At 43.4% G+C, this 22004-nt stretch overlaps 1 protein-coding gene across 2 annotated transcripts in view; it reads right to left on the reverse strand.

Moving 5' to 3' along the window:
* ypel1 (yippee-like 1) overlaps window positions 1-19528 on the reverse strand; it is a 65366-nt gene extending 45838 nt beyond the window's left edge. The window contains exons 1-3 of one of the 2 annotated variants that reach the window (XM_082961585.1): window positions 18733-19524; window positions 16690-16982; window positions 7197-7509 (exon numbers count right to left, since the gene is read on the reverse strand). In XM_082961585.1, coding sequence (XP_082817711.1) covers window positions 7197-7313 — 117 coding nt within the window. In that variant the 5' untranslated portion in view covers window positions 7314-7509; window positions 16690-16982; window positions 18733-19524. Of the gene's footprint in view, window positions 1-7196; window positions 7510-16689; window positions 16983-18732 lie in introns of both variants that reach the window. The other variant, XM_082961586.1, reaches the window with a different exon arrangement.
* Window positions 19529-22004: the final 2476 nt, after the last annotated feature.

Genomic DNA, 22004 nt, shown 5'->3' on the forward strand with positions numbered 1-22004 from the left:
ACATTAACTCAACAGGAGAGAGAGAGAGGGTGGTAGACACATTAACTCAACAGGAGAGAGAGAGAGAGAGGGTGGTAGACACATTAACTCAACAGGAGAGAGAGAGAGGGTGGTAGACACATTAACTCAACAGGAGAGAGAGAGAGAGGGTGGTAGACACATTAACTCAACAGGAGAGAGAGAGAGAGAGGGTGGTAGACACATTAACTCAACAGGAGAGAGAGAGAGAGAGAGAGAGAGAGAGAGGGTGGTAGACACATTAACTCAACAGGAGAGAGAGAGAGAGGGTGGTAGACACATTAACTCAACAGGAGAGAGAGAGGGTGGTAGACACATTAACTCAACAGGAGAGAGAGAGGGTGGTTGACACATTAACTCAACAGGAGAGAGAGAGAGAGAGAGGGTGGTAGACACATTAACTCAACAGGAGAGAGAGAGAGAGAGAGAGAGAGGGTGGTAGACACATTAACTCAACAGGAGAGAGAAAGGGTGGTAGACACATTAACTCAACAGGAGAGAGAGAGAAAGGGTGGTAGACACATTAACTCAACAGGAGAGAGAGAGAGAGGGTGGTGGACACATTAACTCAACAGGAGAGAGAGAGGGTGGTAGACACATTAACTCAACAGGAGAGAGAGAGAGGGTGGTAGACACATTAACTCAACAGGAGAGAGAGAGAGAGAGGGTGGTAGACACATTAACTCAACAGGAGAGAGAGAGAGAGGGTGGTAGACACATTAACTCAACAAGAGAGAGAGAGAGAGAGAGAGAGAGAGAGAGAGAGAGAGAGAGAGAGAGAGAGAGAGAGAGAGGGTGGTAGACACATTAACTCAACAGGAGAGAGAGAGGGTGGTAGACACATTAACTCAACAGGAGAGAGAGAGAGAGGGTGGTAGACACATTAACTCAACAGGAGAGAGAGAGAGGGTGGTAGACACATTAACTCAACAGGAGAAAGAGAGGGGTGGTAGACACATTAACTCAACAGGAGAGAGAGAGAGAGAGAGAGAGAGGGTGGTAGACACATTAACTCAACAGGAGAGAGAGAGAGAGAGAGGGTGGTAGACACATTAACTCAACAGGAGAGAGAGAGAGGGTGGTAGACACATTAACTCAACAGGAGAGAGAGAGAGGGTGGTAGACACATTAACTCAACAGGAGAGAGAGAGAGAGGGTGGTAGACACATTAACTCAACAGGAGAGAGAGAGAGAGGGTGGTAGACACATTAACTCAACAGGAGAGAGAGAGAAAGGGTGGTAGACACATTAACTCAACAGGAGAGAGAGAGAAAGGGTGGTAGACACATTAACTCAACAGGAGAGAGAGAGAGAGGGTGGTAGACACATTAACTCAACAGGAGAGAGAGAGGGTGGTAGACACATTAACTCAACAGGAGAGAGAGAGAGGGTGGTAGACACATTAACTCAACAGGAGAGAGAGAGAGGGTGGTAGACACATTAACTCAACAGGAGAGAGAGAGAGAGGGTGGTAGACACATTAACTCAACAGGAGAGAGAGAGAGAGAGAGGGTGGTAGACACATTAACTCAACAGGAGAGAGAGAGAGAGAGGGTGGTAGACACATTAACTCAACAGGAGAGAGAGAGAGAGAGGGTGGTAGACACATTAACTCAACAGGAGAGAGAGAGAGAGGGTGGTAGACACATTAACTCAACAGGAGAGAGAGAGAGAGAGAGAGAGAGAGAGAGGGTGGTAGACACATTAACTCAACAGGAGAGAGAGAGAGAGGGTGGTAGACACATTAACTCAACAGGAGAGAGAGAGAGAGGGTGGTAGACACATTAACTCAACAGGAGAGAGAGAGAGGGTGGGTATATGTAGGTAGGGGTATTCATAGATAATAAACTGCGAGTAACAGCAATGAAAAGAAATGCAAATAGTCCGGGTAGTCATTCGATGAATTGTTCAGCAGTCTAGGAGCTGTAAGAGGCGGCTCTCCAGAGGTGATGCTCCTAGTGGCCGGTGGCATTAATGCAGGACAACTGAAATCCATTTCTACCTCATTTCTACCAGCATGTCAGAGGGGAAAAAAACTCTACATCACCTTTACTCCACACACAGAGACTAGTACAACGATCTCAAGAGATATATATATATATAAATATATATAAAAACACACACATATATACACACACACACACACACACACACACACACACACACACACACACACACACACACGCACACAAACATACTAAACAAACAGGGGTTGTGTAGGTAGGTATCCTGCAAGTACAGTTAATTCGGAAAGTATTCAGACACCTTGACTTTTCCCACATTTTTTAACGTTACAGCCTTATTCTAAAATGTATTAAATAAAGGTTTTCCTCATCAATATACACGCAATACCCCATAATGACATCACAATACCCCATAATGACATCACAATACCCCATAATGACATCACAATACCCCATAATGACAAAGCGAAAACAGGTTATAATTTTTTTGCAAATGTATTAAAAATAAAAAAACTGATACCTTATTTACATAAGTATTCAGACCCTTTGCTATGAGACTTGAAATTGAGCTCAGGTGCATCCTGTTTCCATTGATTATCCTTGAGATGTTTCTACAACTTGATTGGAGTCCACATGTGGTAAATTCAATTGATTGGACATGATATTGAAAGGCACACTCCTGTCTATATAAGGTCCCACAGTTGACAGTGCATATTAGAGCAAAAACCAAGCCATGAGGTCGAAGGAATTGTCCGTAGAGCTCCGAGACAGGATTGTGTCGAGGCGCAGATCTGGGGAAGGGTACCAAAACATTTCTGCCGCATTGAAGGTCCCCAAGAACACAGTGGCCTCCATCATTCTTAAAAATGTAAGAAATTTGGAACCACCAAGACTCTTACTAGAGCTGGCTGTCCGGCCAAACTGAGCAATCAGGGGAGAAAGGCCTTGGTCAGGGAGGTGACCAAGAACCTGATGGTCACTCTGACAGAGCCCCATATTTTTATTTTACCTTTATTTATACAGGTTTATTCTCATTGAGATAATATCTCTTTTCCAAGCGAGACCTGGTCCCATAGCAGCAAGGGGAACAACGTTTCAGACAAACCAAATTACATACACTCACACAACATTAAACAAAACTATAAACACACATACAGTACAACAAAAACATATTACATTTAAAAACACAAACATCTTGACTAAAAACAGCTGGCCTAAAAACAATTACACTCTTCTATAATATATACATCGATCAAGTGTTTGAACTCCGCCAATGAAACTAAATCATCACATTTTAAAATGTTCAGGAGAGAATTCCAGGACCACGGAGCTGAGTAACTAAAACTATTTCTACCATGACCTGTTCTAATTCTTGGTACTGTTAGAAGCAAATCAGAATGGGACCGTAATTGATACTTATTTACTGACCTGACTAAAAAAGAACAGAGATAACATGGCATTTTACCCAATATGGCCTTATAAATCAGTGTATACCTGTGTTTAAGCCTACGCAAGGTCAATGACGTCCAGCCAACAGCGCTGCAGAGATCACAATGATGTGTTAGACGTTTCTGATTGGTAATGAACCTGAGGGCTGCATGATACACTGAATGAAGTGCTCTCAGGGTAGTGGCTGAGGCCTGCATATATATAACATCACTAAAATCTAAAACCGACAGTAATGTACATCGTACCAGCCCCTTCCTGGCCTCAAAAGAAAAACAAGCCTTATGCCGGTAATAAAATCCTATTTTCATCTTGAGTTTCCTTATCAAGTTCTCTACATGCACAGTGAAGCTCAGCTTATCATCAGCCCCCACACCCAAATATTTGTACACTTTAACTTGCTCTATAGTATGTCCAGCCAATGTAGCAATGACATGATTTGTAACATGCCTGGCATTTGAAAATACCATGCATTTTGTTTTACCCGAATTTAGAACCAGCTTTAAATCATACAGATTCTGTAGTATGATGTTAAATGCTCTTTGGGCATTTTCAAAAGCTAAAGATAAACTACTACCACTTGAATAAAGAACAGTATCATCTGCATACAAATGAACATCAGCTGTTTCAATAAGATCCCCAATGTTGTTGATATACAAAATGAACAACAGTGGGCCCAAAGTAGAACCTTGCGGAACACCTGAGCACACCTCTATGGACTCAGATTTACAACCATCCGCCATTACACATTGTGTACGATTTGATAGGTAATTTATAAACCAATCTAGAGCAAGACCAGTAATTCCACAACATTTTAACCTTTGCACTAACAGCATGGTCCACGGTGTCAAAAGCCTTCGGCAAATCAATAAACAGACACACAATGTAACTTCTTATCAAGAGCACAGTGGATGTCATTTAAAACCTTCATAGTTCCTCTGTGAAAATGTGAGAACCTTCCAGAAGGACAACCATTTCTGCAGCACTCCACCAATCAGGCCTTTATAGTAGAGTGGCCAGATGGAAGTCACTCCTCAGTAAAAAGGCACATGACAGCCCGCTTGGAGTTTGCCAAAAGGTACCTAAAGGACTCTCAGACCATGAGAAACAAGATTCTCTGGTCTGATGAAACCAACTATTTGGCCTGAATGCCAAGTGTCACGTCTGGAGGAAACCTAGCACCATCCCTACGGTGAAGCATGGTGGTGGCAGCATCATGCCGTGGGGATGTTTTTCAGCGGCAGAGACTGGGAGACTAGTCAGGATCGAGGGAAAGATGAACGGAGCAAAGTACAGAGAGATCCTAGATGAAAATCTGCTCCAGAGCACTCAGGACCTCAGACTGGAGCGAAGGTTTACCTTCCAACAGGACAACGACCCTAAGCACACAGCCATGACAACATAGGAGTGGCTTCGGGACAAGTCTCTGAATGTCCTTGAGTGGCCCAGCCAGAGCCCGGACTTGAACCCAATCGAACATCTCTGGAGAGACCTGAAAATAGCTCCCCATCCATCCTGACAGAGCTTGAGAGGATCCACAGAGAAGAATGGGAGAAACTCCCCAAATACAGGTGTGCCAAGCTTGTAGCGTCATACCCAAGAAGACTCTAGGCTGTAATCGCTGCCAAAGGTGCTTCAACAAAGTACCGAGGAAAGGGTCTGAATATTTATGTAAATGTCCATTTAAAAAAAAAATGTTAAACTGTTTTTGCTTTGTCATTATGGGGTATTGTGACGTCATTATGGGGTATTGTGACGTCATTATGGGGTATTGTGTGTAGATTGATGAGGGAAAACAACAATTTAATACATTTTAGAATAAGGCTGTAATGTGACAAAATGTGGAAAAAGTCAAGGGGTCTGAATACTTTCTGAATGCACTGCAGGTAGTCTGCGGGGTAGGTAGTATGCGGGTAGGTGAGGTAGTTAGCCTGCAGCTTGGTTTCCTGCAGGTACAGCAGGTAGTCTGCAGCTTGGTAGCCTGCAGCTTGGCAGCCTGCAGGTACAGTAGCCTGCAGCTTGGCAGCCTGCAGCTTGGCAGCCTGCAGCTTGGCAGCCTGCAGGTACAGTAGCCTGCAGCTTGGTGGCCTGCAGCTTGGTGGCCTGCAGGTACAGTAGCCTGCAGGTACAGTAGCCTGCAGGTACAGTAGCCTGCAGCTTGGTAGCCTGCAGCTTGGTAGCCTGCAGCTTGGTAGCCTGCAGGTACAGTAGATAGTTTGCAGCTTGGTAGCCTGCAGGTACAGAAGATAGTCTGCAGCTTGGTAGCCTGCAGCTTGGCGGCCTGCAGCTTGGCGGCCTGCAGCTTGGTGGCCTGCAGGTACAGTAGATAGGCCACCAAGCTGCAGACTGCAGGTACAGTAGATAGTCTGCAGCTTGGTAGCCTGCAGCTTGGTAGCCTGTAGGTACAGTAGATAGTCTGCAGCTTGGCAGCCTGCAGGTACAGTAGATAGCCTGCAGGTACAGTAGATAGTGTGCAGCTTGGTAGCCTGCAGGTACAGTAGATAGTCTGCAGCTTGGTGGCCTGCAGGTACAGTAGATAGTCTGCAGCTTGGTAGCCTGCAGGTACAGTAGATAGTCTGCAGGTACAGTAGATAGTCTGCAACTTGGTGGCCTGCAGGTACAGTAGTCTGCAGCTTGGCAGCCTGCAGGTACAGTAGATAGCCTGCAGCTTGGTAGCCTGCAGCTTGGTAGCCTGCAGCTTGGTAGTCTGCAGGTACAGTAGATAGTCTGCAGGTACAGTAGGTAGCCTGCAGCTTGGCGGCCTGCAGGTACAGTAGCCTGCAGCTTGGTAGCCTGCAGCTTGGTAGCCTGCAGGTACAGTAGATAGTCTGCAGGTACAGTAGATAGCCTGCAGCTTGGTAGCCTGCAGGTACAGTAGATAGTCTGCAGGTACAGTAGATAGTCTGCAGGTACAGTAGATAGTCTGCAGGTACAGTAGATAGTCTGCAGCTTGGTAGCCTGCAGGTACAGTAGATAGTCTGCAGCTTGGTAGTCTGCAGCTTGGTAGCCTGCAGGTACAGTAGATAGTCTGCAGCTTGGTAGCCTGCAGGTACAGTAGATAGCCTGCAGCTTGGCAGCCTGCAGGTACAGTAGATAGTCTGCAGGTACAGTAGTCTGCAGGTACAGTAGATAGTTTACAGCTTGGTAGCCTGCAGGTACAGTAGCCTGCAGGTACAGTAGATAGTCTGCAGCTTGGTAGCCTGCGGGTACAGTAGATAGTCTGCAGCTTGGTAGCCTGCAGGTACAGTAGATAGCCTGCAGCTTGGCAGCCTGCAGGTACAGTAGATAGTCTGCAGGTACAGTAGATAGCCTGCAGCTTGGCAGCCTGCAGGTACAGTAGCCTGCAGGTACAGTAGATAGTCTGCAGCTTGGTAGCCTGCAGGTACAGTAGATAGTCTGCAGCTTGGTAGCCTGCAGGTACAGTAGATAGTCTGCAGCTTGGCAGCCTGCAGGTACAGTAGATAGTCTGCAGCTCATCCATAAAGGAGGCTAATAGATGTTGACAACCTGGGTGGGGTTCAGAGGCTGATTACCTGTGGCTCGCTGGGTAATCAGCTTAAGTGTCTGGACCAGCTAGCAGAGCTCTGGATTGGCTCCCTGGTAAACAACTAGATTGATTCTGATCTAGTCAACAAAATGAAGTTGATATTTTTTTGTAGTGTGTGTGAAAATGCACTGGACTTTGCATTGTGTGTGTGTGTGTGTGTGTGTGTGTGTGTGTGTGTGTGTGTGTGTGTGTGTGTGTGTGCACGCTTCCAGCCCCCCTACCTTAGAGATGAGTTCGTCGTGGTTGGCCAGGTGTGCCCGACAGTGTATACAGCTGTAGGTGCGATGACACGAGGGCAGGTAGGCCTGGAACGTCTTCGACTTGGTCATCTTCACCATGTCACATGGGCGGGGCTCTGGGCTAAGATTGGCTGATGTGCCGGGGGCTGCGGCGTCCGGGCTAGCGGCGGACGAGCAGCAGCTCTGCTGAACTTGCTGACAGAAGAAGCACTGGAAGATGCAAGCAAAAGCCGTCGTTGTTGAGGAGTGGGTGTGTGGCGGCAGGCTCCACACAGCAACCACGAGGAAACTACACCTGGAGAGGAAGACAGGAAGAATATTAAGACAGACAGTTAGGAGAGAGGAGAAGAGGAGAAAGGAGAAGGAGAGAGGGAGAGAGGAGAGGGGAGAGAGAGAGGGGAGAGAGGAAAGGGAGAGAGGAAAGGGGAGAGGGGAGAGGAGAAGGAGAGAGGGAGAGAGGAGAAGAGTAGAAGAGGAAGGAGAGGGGAGAGGTAAGGGAGAGAGGAGAATAGGAGAGGAGAGGGAGAGAGGAGAATAGGAAAGGGAGAGAGGAGAATATGAGAGGGAGAGAAGAAAAGGAGATAGGAGAATAGGAGAGAGGAGAATAGGAGAGAGGAGAATAGGAGAGGAGAATAGGAGAGGAGAATAGGAGAGGGGAGGGAGAGAGGAGAATAGGAGAGAGGAGAATAAGAGAGGGAGAGAGGAGAATAGGAGAGAGGAGAATAGGAGAATAGGAGAGCGGAGGGAGAGTGGAGAATAGGAGAGAGGAGAATAGGAGAGGGGAGGGAGAGTGGAGAATAGGAGAGGAGAGGAGAGAGAGGAGAAGGAGAGAGGAGAATTGGAGAAGAAGAGGGGGGAGGGAGAGAGGAGAATAGGAGAGAGGAGGGAGAGAGGAGAATAGGAGAGAGGAGAATAGGAGAGGGGAGGGAGAGAGGAGAATAGGAGAGAGGAGAATAGGAGAGGGGAGGGAGAGAGGAGAATAGGAGAGAGGAGAATAGGAGAGGGGAGGGAGAGAGGAGAATATGATGAAGCAACATCTCAAGACATCAGTCAGGAAGTTAAAGCTTGGTCGCAAACGGGTCTTCCAAATGGACAATGACCCCAAGCATACTTCCAAAGTTGTGGCAAAATGGCTTAAGGACAACAAAGTCAAGGTATTGGTGTGGCCATCACAAAGCCCTGACCTCAATCCTATTGAAAATTTGTGGGCAGAACTGAAAAAGCATGACGTGCAAGGAGGCCTACAAACCTGACTCAGTTACACCAGCTCTGTCAGGAGTAATGGACCAAAATTCACCCAACTTATTGTGGCAAGCTTGTGGAAGGCGATCCGAAACGTTTGACCCAAGTTAAACAAAGGCAATGCTACCGAATACTAATTGAGTGTATGTAAACTTCTGACCCACTGGGAATGTGATGAAATAAATAAAAGCTGAAATAAATCATTCTCTCTACTATTATTCTGACATTTCACATTCTTAAAATAAAGTGGTGATCCTAACTGACCTAAAACAGGGAATTTGTACTAGGATAAAATATCAGGAATTGTGAAAAACTGAGTTTAAATGTATTTGACTAAGGTGTATGTAAACTTCCGACTTCAACTGATCAGTCACTGTGGGGACGACGTCCTCGATTTACTTATTGATAGAGCCAGTGACTCCTCAATGCCATTGGAAGAATCCCGGAACATGTTCCAGTCTTTGATAGCAAAACAGTCATGTAGTTTAGCATCTGCTTCATCTGACCACTTTTTTATTGAGCGAGTCACTGGTGCTTCCTGCTTTAATTTTTGCTTGTAAGCAGGAATCAGGAGGATAGAGTTGTGGTCTGATTTACCAAATGGAGGGCGAGGGAGAGCTTTGTACGCGTCTCTGTGTGTGGAGTAAAGGTGGTCTAGAATTTTTTCCCCTCTGGTTGCACATTTAACATGCTGATAGAAATGAGGTAAAACTGATTTAAGTTTCCCTGTATTAAAGTCCCCGGCCACTAGGAGCGCCGCCTCTGGATGAGCGTTTCCCTGTTTGCTTATGGAATACAGCGGAACACAGCTCATTGAGTGAGGTTTTAGTGTCAACCTCGCTCTGTGGTGGTATGTAGACAGCTACAAAGATTACTGATGAAAACTCTCTCGGTAGGTAGTGTGGTCTACAGCTTATCATGAGATACTCTACCTCAGGCGAACAAAACCTCGAGACTTCCTTAGATATCGTGCACCAGCTGTTGTTTACAAATATACATAGACCGCCCCCCCCTCCTTGTCTTACCAGAGGAGGCTGTTCTATCCTGCCTATAAGAGTGTATAACCCGCCAGCTGTATGTTCTTAATGTCGTCGTTTAGCAACGAATCGGTGAAACATAAGATATTACAGTTTTTAATGTCCCGTTGGTAGGATAAACGTGCTTTCAGCTCATCTCATTTATTTTCCAGCAATTTAACGTTAACTAGAAGGACGGAAGGCAAGGGCAGATTAGCCACTTGTCGCCTGATCCTCACAAGATCTCTTTCCGCGGAATCTCTGTTTCCTTCTCCAGCGAATCACGGAGATCTGGGCCTGGTCTGGTGTCTGTAGTAGTATATCCCTCTCGTCCGACTCATTGAAGAAGAACTCTTCGTCCAGTTTGAGGTGAATAATCACTGTTCTGGATGTCCAGAAGCTCTTTTCGGTCATAAGAGACGGTAGCAGCAACATTATGTACAAAACAAGTTACGAACAACGCGATATATTGTGTATAAACACCATATACACACACACACTCTCACAATTCACACACATAATGACACACAGACACACCTGGGGCCTAAAATTGATAAACAGTACCAATTAAAAGTTTGGACACCGACTCATTCAAGGGTTTTTCTTTATTTTTACTATTTTCTTCATTGTAGAATAATAGTGAAGACATCCAAACTATGAAATAACACATATGGAATCATGTAGTAACCAAAAAAAGTGTTAAACAAAACAAAATATATTTTATATTTGAGATTCTTCAAAGTAGCCAACCTTTGCACACTCTTATTCTCATTCTCTCAACAAGCTTCATCAGGAATGCTTTTCCAACAGTCTTGAAGGAGTTCCTACATATGCTGAGCACTTCTTGTCTGCTTTTTCTTCACTCTGCGGTCCAACTTATCTCAAACCCCCTCATTTGGGTTGAGGTCGGGTGATTGTGGAGGTCAGGTCATCTGATGAAGCATTCCATTACTCTCCTTCTTGGTCAAATAGCCCTTACACAGCCTGGAGGTGTATTGAGTCATTTGTCCTGTTGAAAAACAAATGATAGTCCCACTAAGCCCAAACCAGATGGGATGGCATATCGCTGTGGTAATCATGCTGGTTAAATGTTCCTTGAATTCTAAATAAATTACTGACAGTGTCACCAGCAAAGCACCCCCATCACACCACCTCCTCCTCCATGCGTCACGGTGGAACCACATATGCGGAGATCATCTGTTCACCTACTATGCTTCTCACAAAGACACGGCGGTTGTATACCAACCCTACCTTGTCACAACACAACTGATTGGCTCAAACGCATTAAGAAGGAAAGAAATTCCACAAATTAACTTTTAACAAGGCACACCTGTTAATTGAAATGCATTCCAGGTGACTACATCATGAAGCTAGTTGAGAGAATGCCAAGCGCGTGCAAAGCTGTCATCAAGGCAAAGGGAGGCTACTTTGAATAATCTCAAATGTAAAATATATTTTGATTTGTTTAACACTTTTGGTTACTACATGATTCCATGTGTTATTTCATAGTTTTGTTGTCTTCACTATTATTCTACAATGAAGAAAATAGTAAAAATAAAGAAAAACTGGAATGAGTCGGTGTGTCCAAACCTTTGACTGGTACTGTATGTCACGCAGCGAGAGTTGAGTGGAGGCGAACTGATTGGGTTCAGTCCTCCTGATGAATCCTCCCCAGCTAGCAAGTTTAAGCGTGTGACTAAAAATTTTAAGTGAGAATTTCAGAATGGTCTGACGAAATTTAGACTTGGGAGAGTTTTCAGAATGATTCAGTTTTATCTGACTAAAAAAAGCTATGTAGCTGTCACTCGCCTTTATATGAGCTACGCTATCCAACTACTTTCCTCTCCTTACTGGCCTGATATTGACTACACTATCTGTCATGGTTGTCGTGGGAAGGAGCGGACCAAAGTGCAGCGTGTGTGTCGTTCCACCTTTTATTTACACTGTGAAACTATGCAATACATATAAATAAACTGAATAAGAAAACAACAAACCGTGACGCAGAGTCGAAACATACACAAACTCAAAAACAATATCCCACAAACCCAGGTGGAGAAAAAAAAAACTACTTAAGTATGATCTCCAATTAGAGACAACGAGGACCAGCTGCCTCTAATTGGAGATCATCCCAAACAAAACCCAACATAGAAATACAAAAACTAGAACCCAACATAGAAATACAAAACTAGAACCTGACAACATAGAAAAACGAAACTAGAAAACCCCCGTCACACCCTGACCTACTCTACCATAGAAAATAATATCTTTCTAAGGTCAGGACACTATCCAACTACTTTCCTCTCCTTACTGGGCTGATATTGACTACACTATCTAGCTACTTCCCTCTCCTTACTGGCCTGATATTGACTACACTATCTAGCTACTTCCCTCTCCTTACTGGCCTGCTATTGACTACATTATCCAGCTACTTCCCTCCAAGTTACTGCAGGACAGCAGTGCTCGGCAATCGGGACTCGGGTGCGAAGGAAACCCTGTATTGTTGTTGTGTTGCCGGGTTGCAGCGCCAACTCTCCTCATTGAGTAGTATTACTGCATCACGGTAACATCCAGATGCTTACTACCAATATTACAAAGTTTCTCTCATGTAGGCTGCTTTCCTACTGGAAATATAAAATCAGTGGAATGAAACAAATGTTCTATGTTAGCTACCGCCAGCGACATGAGGATGCAGCCGCGCGGGTGGGAAGCACCTCTAAACAGGGCCGCCGCGCTTGTCGTTACGTTAGCTGGCATGTCAAGGTGACATCCAGATTCTAGACGGTGACCAAATAATACTCAAAGTTATTTCTCCTTCGCAAATCGAAATTAACTTTATTTGACTAGTTTTAAATAGCACCGTGCTAATGTTTTTGCATAAACTATCTGAGAGGGACTCGTCGGGACGACTGACTGAACCCAGTCTATTCATTTCCGCTCCATACTCAACTGTGCGACATATGTCATCAATTTGGGCACCAGGCATGTCCTCGTAGCAGCCTCTCCCGTTCACAACCCTCCCCCTGTGAGGCTGCTACGTTCACAACCCTCCCTCTGTGTTAATTGAACAATCAGCTTGTAAACACCTTTAAAAATACAAGCACATTACCAGAGCACTGCCAAAATGGCGCTGTGTGTATGTAAGAGAGAAAGTCATCTTACGTCCGAAAACAACGACACAGATGAACGAGGAATTTCACCCTGGGGGGACCCTGCTACTGTTTTAATGGGGGAATTTCACCCTGGGGGACCCTGCTACTGTTTTAATGGGGGAATTTCACCCTGGGTGGACCCTGCTACTGTTTTAATGGGGGAATTTCACCCTGGGTGGACCCTGCTACTGTTTTAATGGGGGAATTTCACCCTGGGGGGACCCTGCTACTATTTTAAATGAGGGAATTTCACCCTGGGGGGACCCCGCTACTGTTTTAATGAGGGAATTTCACCCTGGGGGGACCCCGCTACTGTTTTAATGAGGGAATTTCACCCTGGGGGGACCCCGCTACTGTTTTAATGGGGGAATTTCACCCTGGGTGGACCCTGCTACTGTTTTAATGGGGGAATTTCACCCTGGGTGGACCCTGCTACTGTTTTAATGGGGGAATTTCACCCTGGGTGGACCCTGCTACTGTTTTAATGGGGGAATTTCACCCTGGGGGGACCCTGCTACTGTTTTAATGGGGGAATTTCACCCTGGGGGATGAATGATGTGTTTTAATGATACAAAAAGACAGACATCTTTATCTAATGCCATTCTTTATAAACAAAGACCTGCCGTGACGCGTCGAGCACAACTTCTGTAACAGGGCTGTTTATGTTTCCACTTGGCACTGCAGAAATCTGTATTCAATTTGTATGTATTCCTATTGGTTGGTTAAATTTACATATCAATAAGCTGTTATGCCATTGGTCATGCTTACAGATAGGTGGAGATTGCGAATGTTAATTCTTCCCTGTCGAATATTGACATGCAAGCGGTAGGTCACGTTCTGAAATACTGTATTATATTGTCATATTTACAATGTGTAAGAGTCCGCTATGTACACGTCCTGATGTATATATACTGTATGTTACCTGTTAGATATTGTGGGATGTGCTTTTGTATGTTATTGGTGTAAGATCACATTAGCTAGCAGATTAATCAGGAATCTCCTGCTATCGACATAATGTCGTCCTGCATATCTAATGTTCTTCCTATCGTCCGGTACTTAGGTACTTAAATGTATTGTATTTTGTACTATTTCTGTCATTGTTTTACACAAATAGCCAGTCTGATATTGACATGCTATCAGTCCATCATCAGAATAAACACCAATCAACTGGGGCCGCTGGCTGGCCAGTCATTATAAACACCAATCAACTGGCTGGACAGTCCCTTCCTGAAGAGAGTTACTAAGTACGATCACATGTTACACTGACCAGTCACTGCTTGTGAGACATACAAAAATACATACAGAAATACAGCCCCAGACCATTATTCCTCCTCCACCAAACTTTACAGTTGGCACTATGAATTGGGGCAGGTAACGTTCTCTGGCTGGACAGTCCCTACGCACAAAAAAATATGATGCAACCATGTATAAAAAATTATGACGCAAAATTTCTTACAATCAATGGCGGCCATTATTTGAGATGAAGTGAGAGAAAATACACTCCGACTTCGGAATGAAATGTTGCCTATTCACATCTCATATGTCGCCTGACTACAACATTTTATCTTGATAATGTTAATGTTAATTTTGGCATGTTTACGTAATGTAGATTATAAGCCCATAATAAATTAATAGGGCTAACTGGCTAACTACTAGTACTGTTAGCTAGCCAGATAGCCACAAAGAATTGACATCTATCTTGCATAATATTTGTTTTAGGTCATTTTTGCCTGTTAAACTATCTGGTTAGCTACATTATTATGATTCACATATAGATAGCTGATAGTTACGAAGTCAAACTGTTGCTTTGTGTATATCTTCTTTAGTCTCTATTGCCATTATCCTGGCTGGAAGACGGTTCAGTTAATGGGTAAATCCATAGTAAGTCAATAGGGCTAACTGGCTAGCTAGCTAGCCACGAAGAATTGGTAGCTACCTTGCATAACATTAGTTCTAGGTCATTTTGCTTTGTTTATATCTTAGAGGAAGGGGAGGTGAAGCGTGAGGTAATACCACAGAACAATGCAACATATTTCACCCGATGTATAATTGTGAAGCATCCGCTTGGCATTTCCATTCACTACCAAATATGGTAATGACAGGAAGCCCACTGGCCGGCAGTGGGAGAAGATGGAACAAGATGGATTTTGGCCGACATTCTGCAAATTTTGTCATTGATGAAATATTTGATCTCAATACAGTTTGCTGTTCCCAAAACTACAATCTCTTACGAACAGAGTGGACTAAGTTTTGTAGACTTTACCCTTTGCCAAAGTTTAAAAAAAGAATAATGTTGTTTAGAAGGAGTGCAAAGGTGAATTGAATGCGTGCATTTCACAGAATAGGTGTTCCCTAATGGATATATGCAAATAAATGCTAGAAAGCACCAATAGGATCTCGCTAGCTCGTGCTTGGCTCTGCCCACTATGACTCATTTGTTCCAATTTAAAAGGTCGGGCTGTGGTCTCTCTTGGTTCAGTTGAAAAATCTTTGATAATACAGTGCGAGTGCTTCTCAAATGTATTGTTTTATGCATTCTTCACACTCTCTTCCTCACAAGAACGTACTCGGAGAATCATCGGCGCGTGAGAGTGTGGAGCACGGGAGTATGCACATTGAGAAACACCCATAGTGTATGTGGCTGATTAGCCAGCCTGGTCTCATAGACTAGACGTAACATATAAAACGTAAAGCCAGGACACTGATATTAGTATATGTTATGTTTGGTATGGTTACATAAGATAGAAGATTACTTAAGGCAAAAACGAAAGTAGGGTGGGCGTATAACGCGAATGCCTAGCAAACCAAAGGTTGTGTGTTCGAATTTCATCATTGACAACTTTAGTATTTCAGATAATTAGCAAATTCTTACTACTTTTTTAGCTACATAGCATGTTAGCTAACCCTAACATAACGCTTTAACATTGACCGCTAGCCTAGCTCATGTTTGCCATCTAGCTAAAATTACCATTAGCCACCTAGCTAACGTTGCCACAACAAATAGGAATTCCTAACATATGTTTAGCAAATGTGTAACATATTGTACGAATTGCAATTAATAACACGTCATAATAATTGTAATTCGTAACATATCATACGAAAATGGATGATGGACATCCACAATTAATATCATACTAATTTGCCTGCCCTCGCTCTACGTTTAATATGTAACGTCTACCCCTGAGTCCAGGTTGGTCTGGCTGGTGAGATGAATGTATTTGGTTTCCTTGTTTGGCTCCTTGATGCCTCGCTCCCTCAGAAAGACCACGGGAGCTTCCGAGCCTGGCGGGTCTCACAGCCAGCCAACCAAACCAGCATGGATATATTTTTCACGTGTCCAGGCATCCGCATACACACACACACACACAATAGGAAAAGGCTCTATTATACATTATGAAAAAATATAAATCCACAGCAAATGTTAACTTTTGACGTCAGCTAAATGAACTTGCACTATTGCCATTGAGCTACATATAAGGGATGTGTGATTTAAGAGTTATGACTGGAAACCTCGAAGCAGCAGTGTGAAAATGTAACAAAAGAAAAAGAAGCGCACGGCAGAACAGAGCAGAGCGCAGGAGCTGCGGTTCGTAACAAAGGAAGGCAGCGTGCTTCATGACCACTGAGGTATGGTCTAGGTAACCAATACAGGAAGAAGAATGAAGAACAACACCAAACAAAAGGACAGCTATCGTTTCTCTCCCCAAAATCAACAACACAAAAACAAACCAATGAGCAAAACATTGGATGAAGCAACAGGAGACACGTTTTACGACCCCCCCCCCCCCCCCCCAAAAGACAGCAATAATATTTAAAAAAAGGCATTCTCATTTCAACAACATCTAGTTTGTTTTTATGTTATTAATGTGTTAATACAACCAAATGCATGAAATATGTACTTGTCTTTATGGTCAACGACAATTGTTTTGTTCTGGCTGTCAAATCTAAAACAATAAGAACTACTACCGTACAAAGAAAAACAACTCCACACGTCAAAATCAACTTTAACAATACACACAGTTATCTCTCCCATCATCAATACTGTCTGTAACAATTTATAACACTCACCACCTGAAGCGAATCTGCTCAGAGCGAAGCTTGACATATATTGACTTGTGTGCTTGATGGTAATGTTTTTCATATCATGAGACGGTTGTCCTCTTTCTAGTGTACTTGTGTAATGGTCAAGGAGTGATGTTGTCAGGTGTCCAGCAGTAGAGATAACTAAAAGCTTTCCTTCCCTCTGTCCGCCTTTGTTGTTGTCTTTGTGTTCGTGGTTAGCCTCGTCTGACGTCACTGCTGGGGGACAGACCCCCAGGTTATGACAGACAGCTACAGCGGCCAATAAGGTGGGGCTGCGGCTGAGGTTGGAGAAACACCCGGATGTGTAAATAAATACAGGGAGATATTATCATATGTGAACACGACATGATACACACTTATTATACGTGCAGGTGAGGCTGTTTATACAATACATATGTTGCCTAAAAAAATAAATAACATAGGTTTATATTCTGTAGGTCCCTTAGATTAACTGGTTAGTGGAAATACAATATAATTACTTCCTATAAAATATTCATATATTTGTTCTGTCTTCTATATGTGAACAAACACAGACACAAGGTTGATATTTCATGATAATATTTCTGACCAAATCAATTTCTAAATGAGATCTTCAGGTAGTTTTATGGGAGGTGGGAGGGCTATGCATCCATATTACTGCTGACCTGTTGCACCCTCTGTAACCACCTTGATTATTATTGGACCCTGCTGGTCATCTATAAACATCTTGAAGAACGATCTGGCCTTAATGACAATGTACTCTTATAAATCTCCACCCGGCACAGCCAGAAGAGGACTGGCCACCCCCTCTGAGCCTGGTTACTCTCTAGGTTTCTTCCTAGGTTCCTGCCTTTCTAGGGAGTTTTTCCTAGCCGCTGTGCTTCTACACCTGCATTGCTTGCTGTTTGGGGTTTTAGGCTAGGTTTCTGTGCAGCACTTTGTGACATCTGCTGATGTAAAAAGGGCTTTATAAATACATCTGATTTTGATTGAGAAATGTAAAAACAAACAAAAAAACATCCACTGACAGCATAGCCTACAAGTGGCATGTAAAATATTTAATCGATTGCTTTCTGATTCCAATCTTTAAAACAAATCCTGTCCTCAGCTCTCACTGGCTATGCGTCACCTTAGAACATCTATCAGCCTGGGATATATCTCATACTGTAAATAATAACTGAGTCTGTATGGGATGTCTAAGACCGCCACCACATCTCCTCTGCGCCAGCCCTCACCTCTTCTCTACATGCACAAATCTCATTATCTCACATTACATTGGCCAGATTAAAATTAAAATTAAAAAAAACATTTAGATATTAGGCTACGACCCAATTCCCTGTAGACGTCTCTGCCTCGACATTGTTGACGACGGCTCTCTAGTCACTGCATCACTGGACCCGGATAGAGCAGACCACGACCCATTCATGACTGTTATGTAATATTAGGCTACAGGCGGGAAAGCATCTATAAGGCGCAGTGTGTCATGGAAATGAATGGAATAACTTACAATAATAACTAAAAGTCTGGGTGTTGGTATGATTATGGTAACAGCGGGGGGGGGGGGGGGGGGACATCAATGAACCTATAGGAGGGAAGAAGCGTCGAGCAGGCCTGATGATGTCATGTGTTTTGTATTTCTGCGTCGGGTTTTGTATTTCTGCGTCGGGTTTTGTAATGCTCTGTGCTACATCTCATGTCATTAGCCCACTGCAAGTTAGGACAATTAAGAGACGAAATTGACCGTTGATAATCATTTAACTGGATCATATAGACGAGTGATTTTATTGTCATTGAGCATTATCCTCCAGCTGATCAGCATCATCAATGGGATATCAGTCAATGTGACCTTTGAAAGCGAGTGGCAATGCGAAATAAATTACACAATGTGTTTATTATAGCCTACTTATTACTAGGTTATAACCCATTATAACCAATGGGCTACTTATAGCCTATGTACATGTCCAAGTTTAAACTCTCCAGAACTAAAATAAATAAATAGCTGTAATCATTGTATTGATTAAAGCAGAACCATTATACACAGATACTTACACAAAACAAATGATTTATTCCCCTTTGAACGTAGGAGGCGGAGGAAATAATTACTCCGCTAAAGCTGGACGTCACAGCCCCGCGGCCCCAGGACGGAGACGTCACCTCACTGGGTTTCACTCATGTTTCCATTCGGTCGAGCGGTGCAGGTAACTAACTCAATAATACAGGAGATACTGTTGGCCTAGTCTGATCTGGCTGAAAGACTACCGCTGAACAGCAGCAGCAGCATGCAGGTCCGGGTTCCACACAAACAAACTCCTTCCTATCTGTACATCCTTTTAGGCTTCAATATGTTCAGCTCGGGTCTTTCTCCAGTCTGTGCAAATCATTACAGATTCCTACTGAGCCTCAAGTCATTTATTCCATGCACGAATAACACAGCGGACTGGGGGCAGTTAAAGCAGAGATGTGGAGTAGCCTTGTCTAGGCTGGTTCCTGTCTACACTGTCGGAACAACACGTTTAAGTCCCCAAATGAAAAAGTGTGCAGCTTAATTAGCGGGCTTGGTTTTCTGGATGATGTTAATTCCCATGTAGCTAGGTCACCGCCGGTATCAGCTGGACAGGAGGATATCCCGTCCTTACTGCAGCTTGTCCAATATCTGGAATGGAATTAAAATCCGTGTTGTTTTCTTCTCGGCGAGGTTTAGCATTAGAGATGAAATAATGAACTCCACGCACGATTCTTCAGTATATTCTTAGTATCAATTCTTGCAATTGAATGAGTTGTGTTTTTATTGTGTAATGACAGCTGCTTTCTCAAATGAATCATTTACATTCTAACTTGTTATTAACGAAGAGTCTGAATAAAATCATATTGCCCTCCTCTACAATGACTAAGGACCAATTAAAATCGGAACAACTCTCCAACAACCAATCGCTTTACCTCGGGGGGGCGGTCTCAGATGTGATCGAGGGCCAATAGCTGGACGTCTGCAGGCGGTTAGTGATGCGCGCCCCCGAGGAAGACACGTGCCCAAAATATCAACAATGTCCATTTTATTTATTGATCTGACGTAGTTAACATGACGTAATGTTTTGGTGTTATATATATATATATATAGACTGTAGTCTTCGCTGTTGATCCACGTACTCTTCAGATTAAATATTGAAAGAAGGACCTTCTGGACAGGACAGGCTACAACATTCACTTAATGTAGCTTAATGATAAAAAAAATATATAATATGCAACGACGTTTTCCCTAAATATTGTTAGTTAATAGACTATAATAAACAGTTTCTGTTATTCATGTAGCCTATGAATTGGTAGACTGTCAAGTTATCAAAGAAAAATAGAATAATTAGTTACACTACAGCGCCTCCTTCAGGACATGATACAGATTACACCCCGTTTCTTCATTGTGTTAAGATTTGATTCTATATTTTATAAACATAAACAAAACATCACCTCTGGCCAGAACCACTAACAGAACCACCACGTTGTTTCCTTATAACACATACAGGACATTAAGAGTCATCTGTTCTTATTAAACACTTATTTCTAGAATTACAATCTTTCATTTATTTTTATCCATGTTGTGATTGTGTAAAAGAGGGACCCCACTGAGACTACTTCACAACTGGCACCTTATTAGCTGTACACAGTGTTCAAAACATTAAGAACACCTTCATAATATTTAGGTCAGAACAGCCTCGATTCGTCGGGGACATGGACTCTACAAGGTGTTGAAAACGTTGAAGCAAGGAATTGCATATTCTGATACCATTTGAAAGGAAACACTTTGAAGTTTGTGGAAATGTGAAATGAATGTAGGAGAATATAACACATTAGATCTGGTAAAAGATAATACAAAGAAAAACCAACTGTTCTTTTGTATTTTTTTGTACCATCGTCTTTGAAATACAAGAGAAAGGCCATAATGTATTATTCCAGCCCAGGTGGAATTTAGATTTTGGCAACTAGATGGCAGCAGTGTATGTGCAAAGTTTTTAACTGATCCAATGAACCATTGCATTTCTGTTCAAAATGTTGTATCAAGACTGCCCAAATGTGCCTAATTTGCTGATTAATAACTTTTCAAGTTCAAAACTGTGTACTCTCCTCAAACAATAGCATGGAATTCTTTCACTGTAATAGCTACTGTAAATTGGACAGTGCAGTTAGATTAACAAGAATTTAATCTTTCTGCCCATATCAGATATGTCTATTTCCTGTGAAATTTTCTTGAAACTTACAACGTCATGCTAAGCGCATTAGCCTATGTTAGCTCAACCGTCCCGTGGACGGGACACCGTGTCCCGTGGACGTAGACGGGACACCGATCTCGAAGAAGATTTATAGTACTGAACAAACCCGTGGCTACATTGGATCCCTGTTATTGTACACATGGCTACATTGGAGCCCTGTTATAATACTGTACACATGGCAATTTAAAGAATTTACAAATAAATTCACAGTTGAGATAGTTGATTGATCTTCCATTTATAGTTTAATTCTAAAATGAGAGGTGGAGCCACCTGGATTAAAACAAGTATGAATATTCTCTACCTCACACATCCAGTGGAGTCTTCACATCGCCACAGAGCACTCAGCTGTCTGTAGTCAAGGAAATCGCTCTGCTGCCACGGAAACCATCTGCCCTCTGCTGCCACGGCAACCATCTGCCCTCTAACAAGCCAACGATTTGAAACTTTTTTCCTCTCGGGCCGGCCCTTCCCTCCTCTCCGCCTTCTTCCTGTACGCTCTTCTGAGAGCTGGTTAAGTTCCCTGTCACCATGCCAACCAACAGCCTTGAATGAAGCAGGCGGGGGGGGGGGTTAGATCGACATGCAGACAGACGGACATGCAGTTAGATCGACATGCAGACAGACGGCATGCAGTTAGATCGACATGCAGACAGACGGGCATGCAGTTAGATCGACATGCAGACAGACGGGCATGCAGTTAGATCGACATGCAGACAGACGGGCATGCAGTTAGATCGACATGCAGACAGACGGACATGCAGTTAGATCGACATGCAGACAGACGGACATGCAGTTAGATCGACATGCAGACAGACGGACATGCAGTTAGATCGACATGCAGACAGACAGACATGCAGTTAGATCGACATGCAGACAGACAGACATGCAGTTAGATCGACATGCAGACAGACAGACATGCAGTAGCGTTGTGTTCATCTGTCAACCAAGAAGCCTGCCCTACACAATCTGCTGAGAAGAAGCCAGGTCTGTTTAGTGAATATTATAGTAATGACAGTAAAGGAATAACAGGCTCCATTCAACCACTGCATTAGTGAAGATCTC

This window comes from Salmo salar, chromosome 15, assembly GCF_965601325.2.
Source record: "Salmo salar chromosome 15, fSalSal1, whole genome shotgun sequence".
In the NCBI taxonomy this organism is placed as follows: Eukaryota; Metazoa; Chordata; class Actinopteri; order Salmoniformes; family Salmonidae; genus Salmo; species Salmo salar.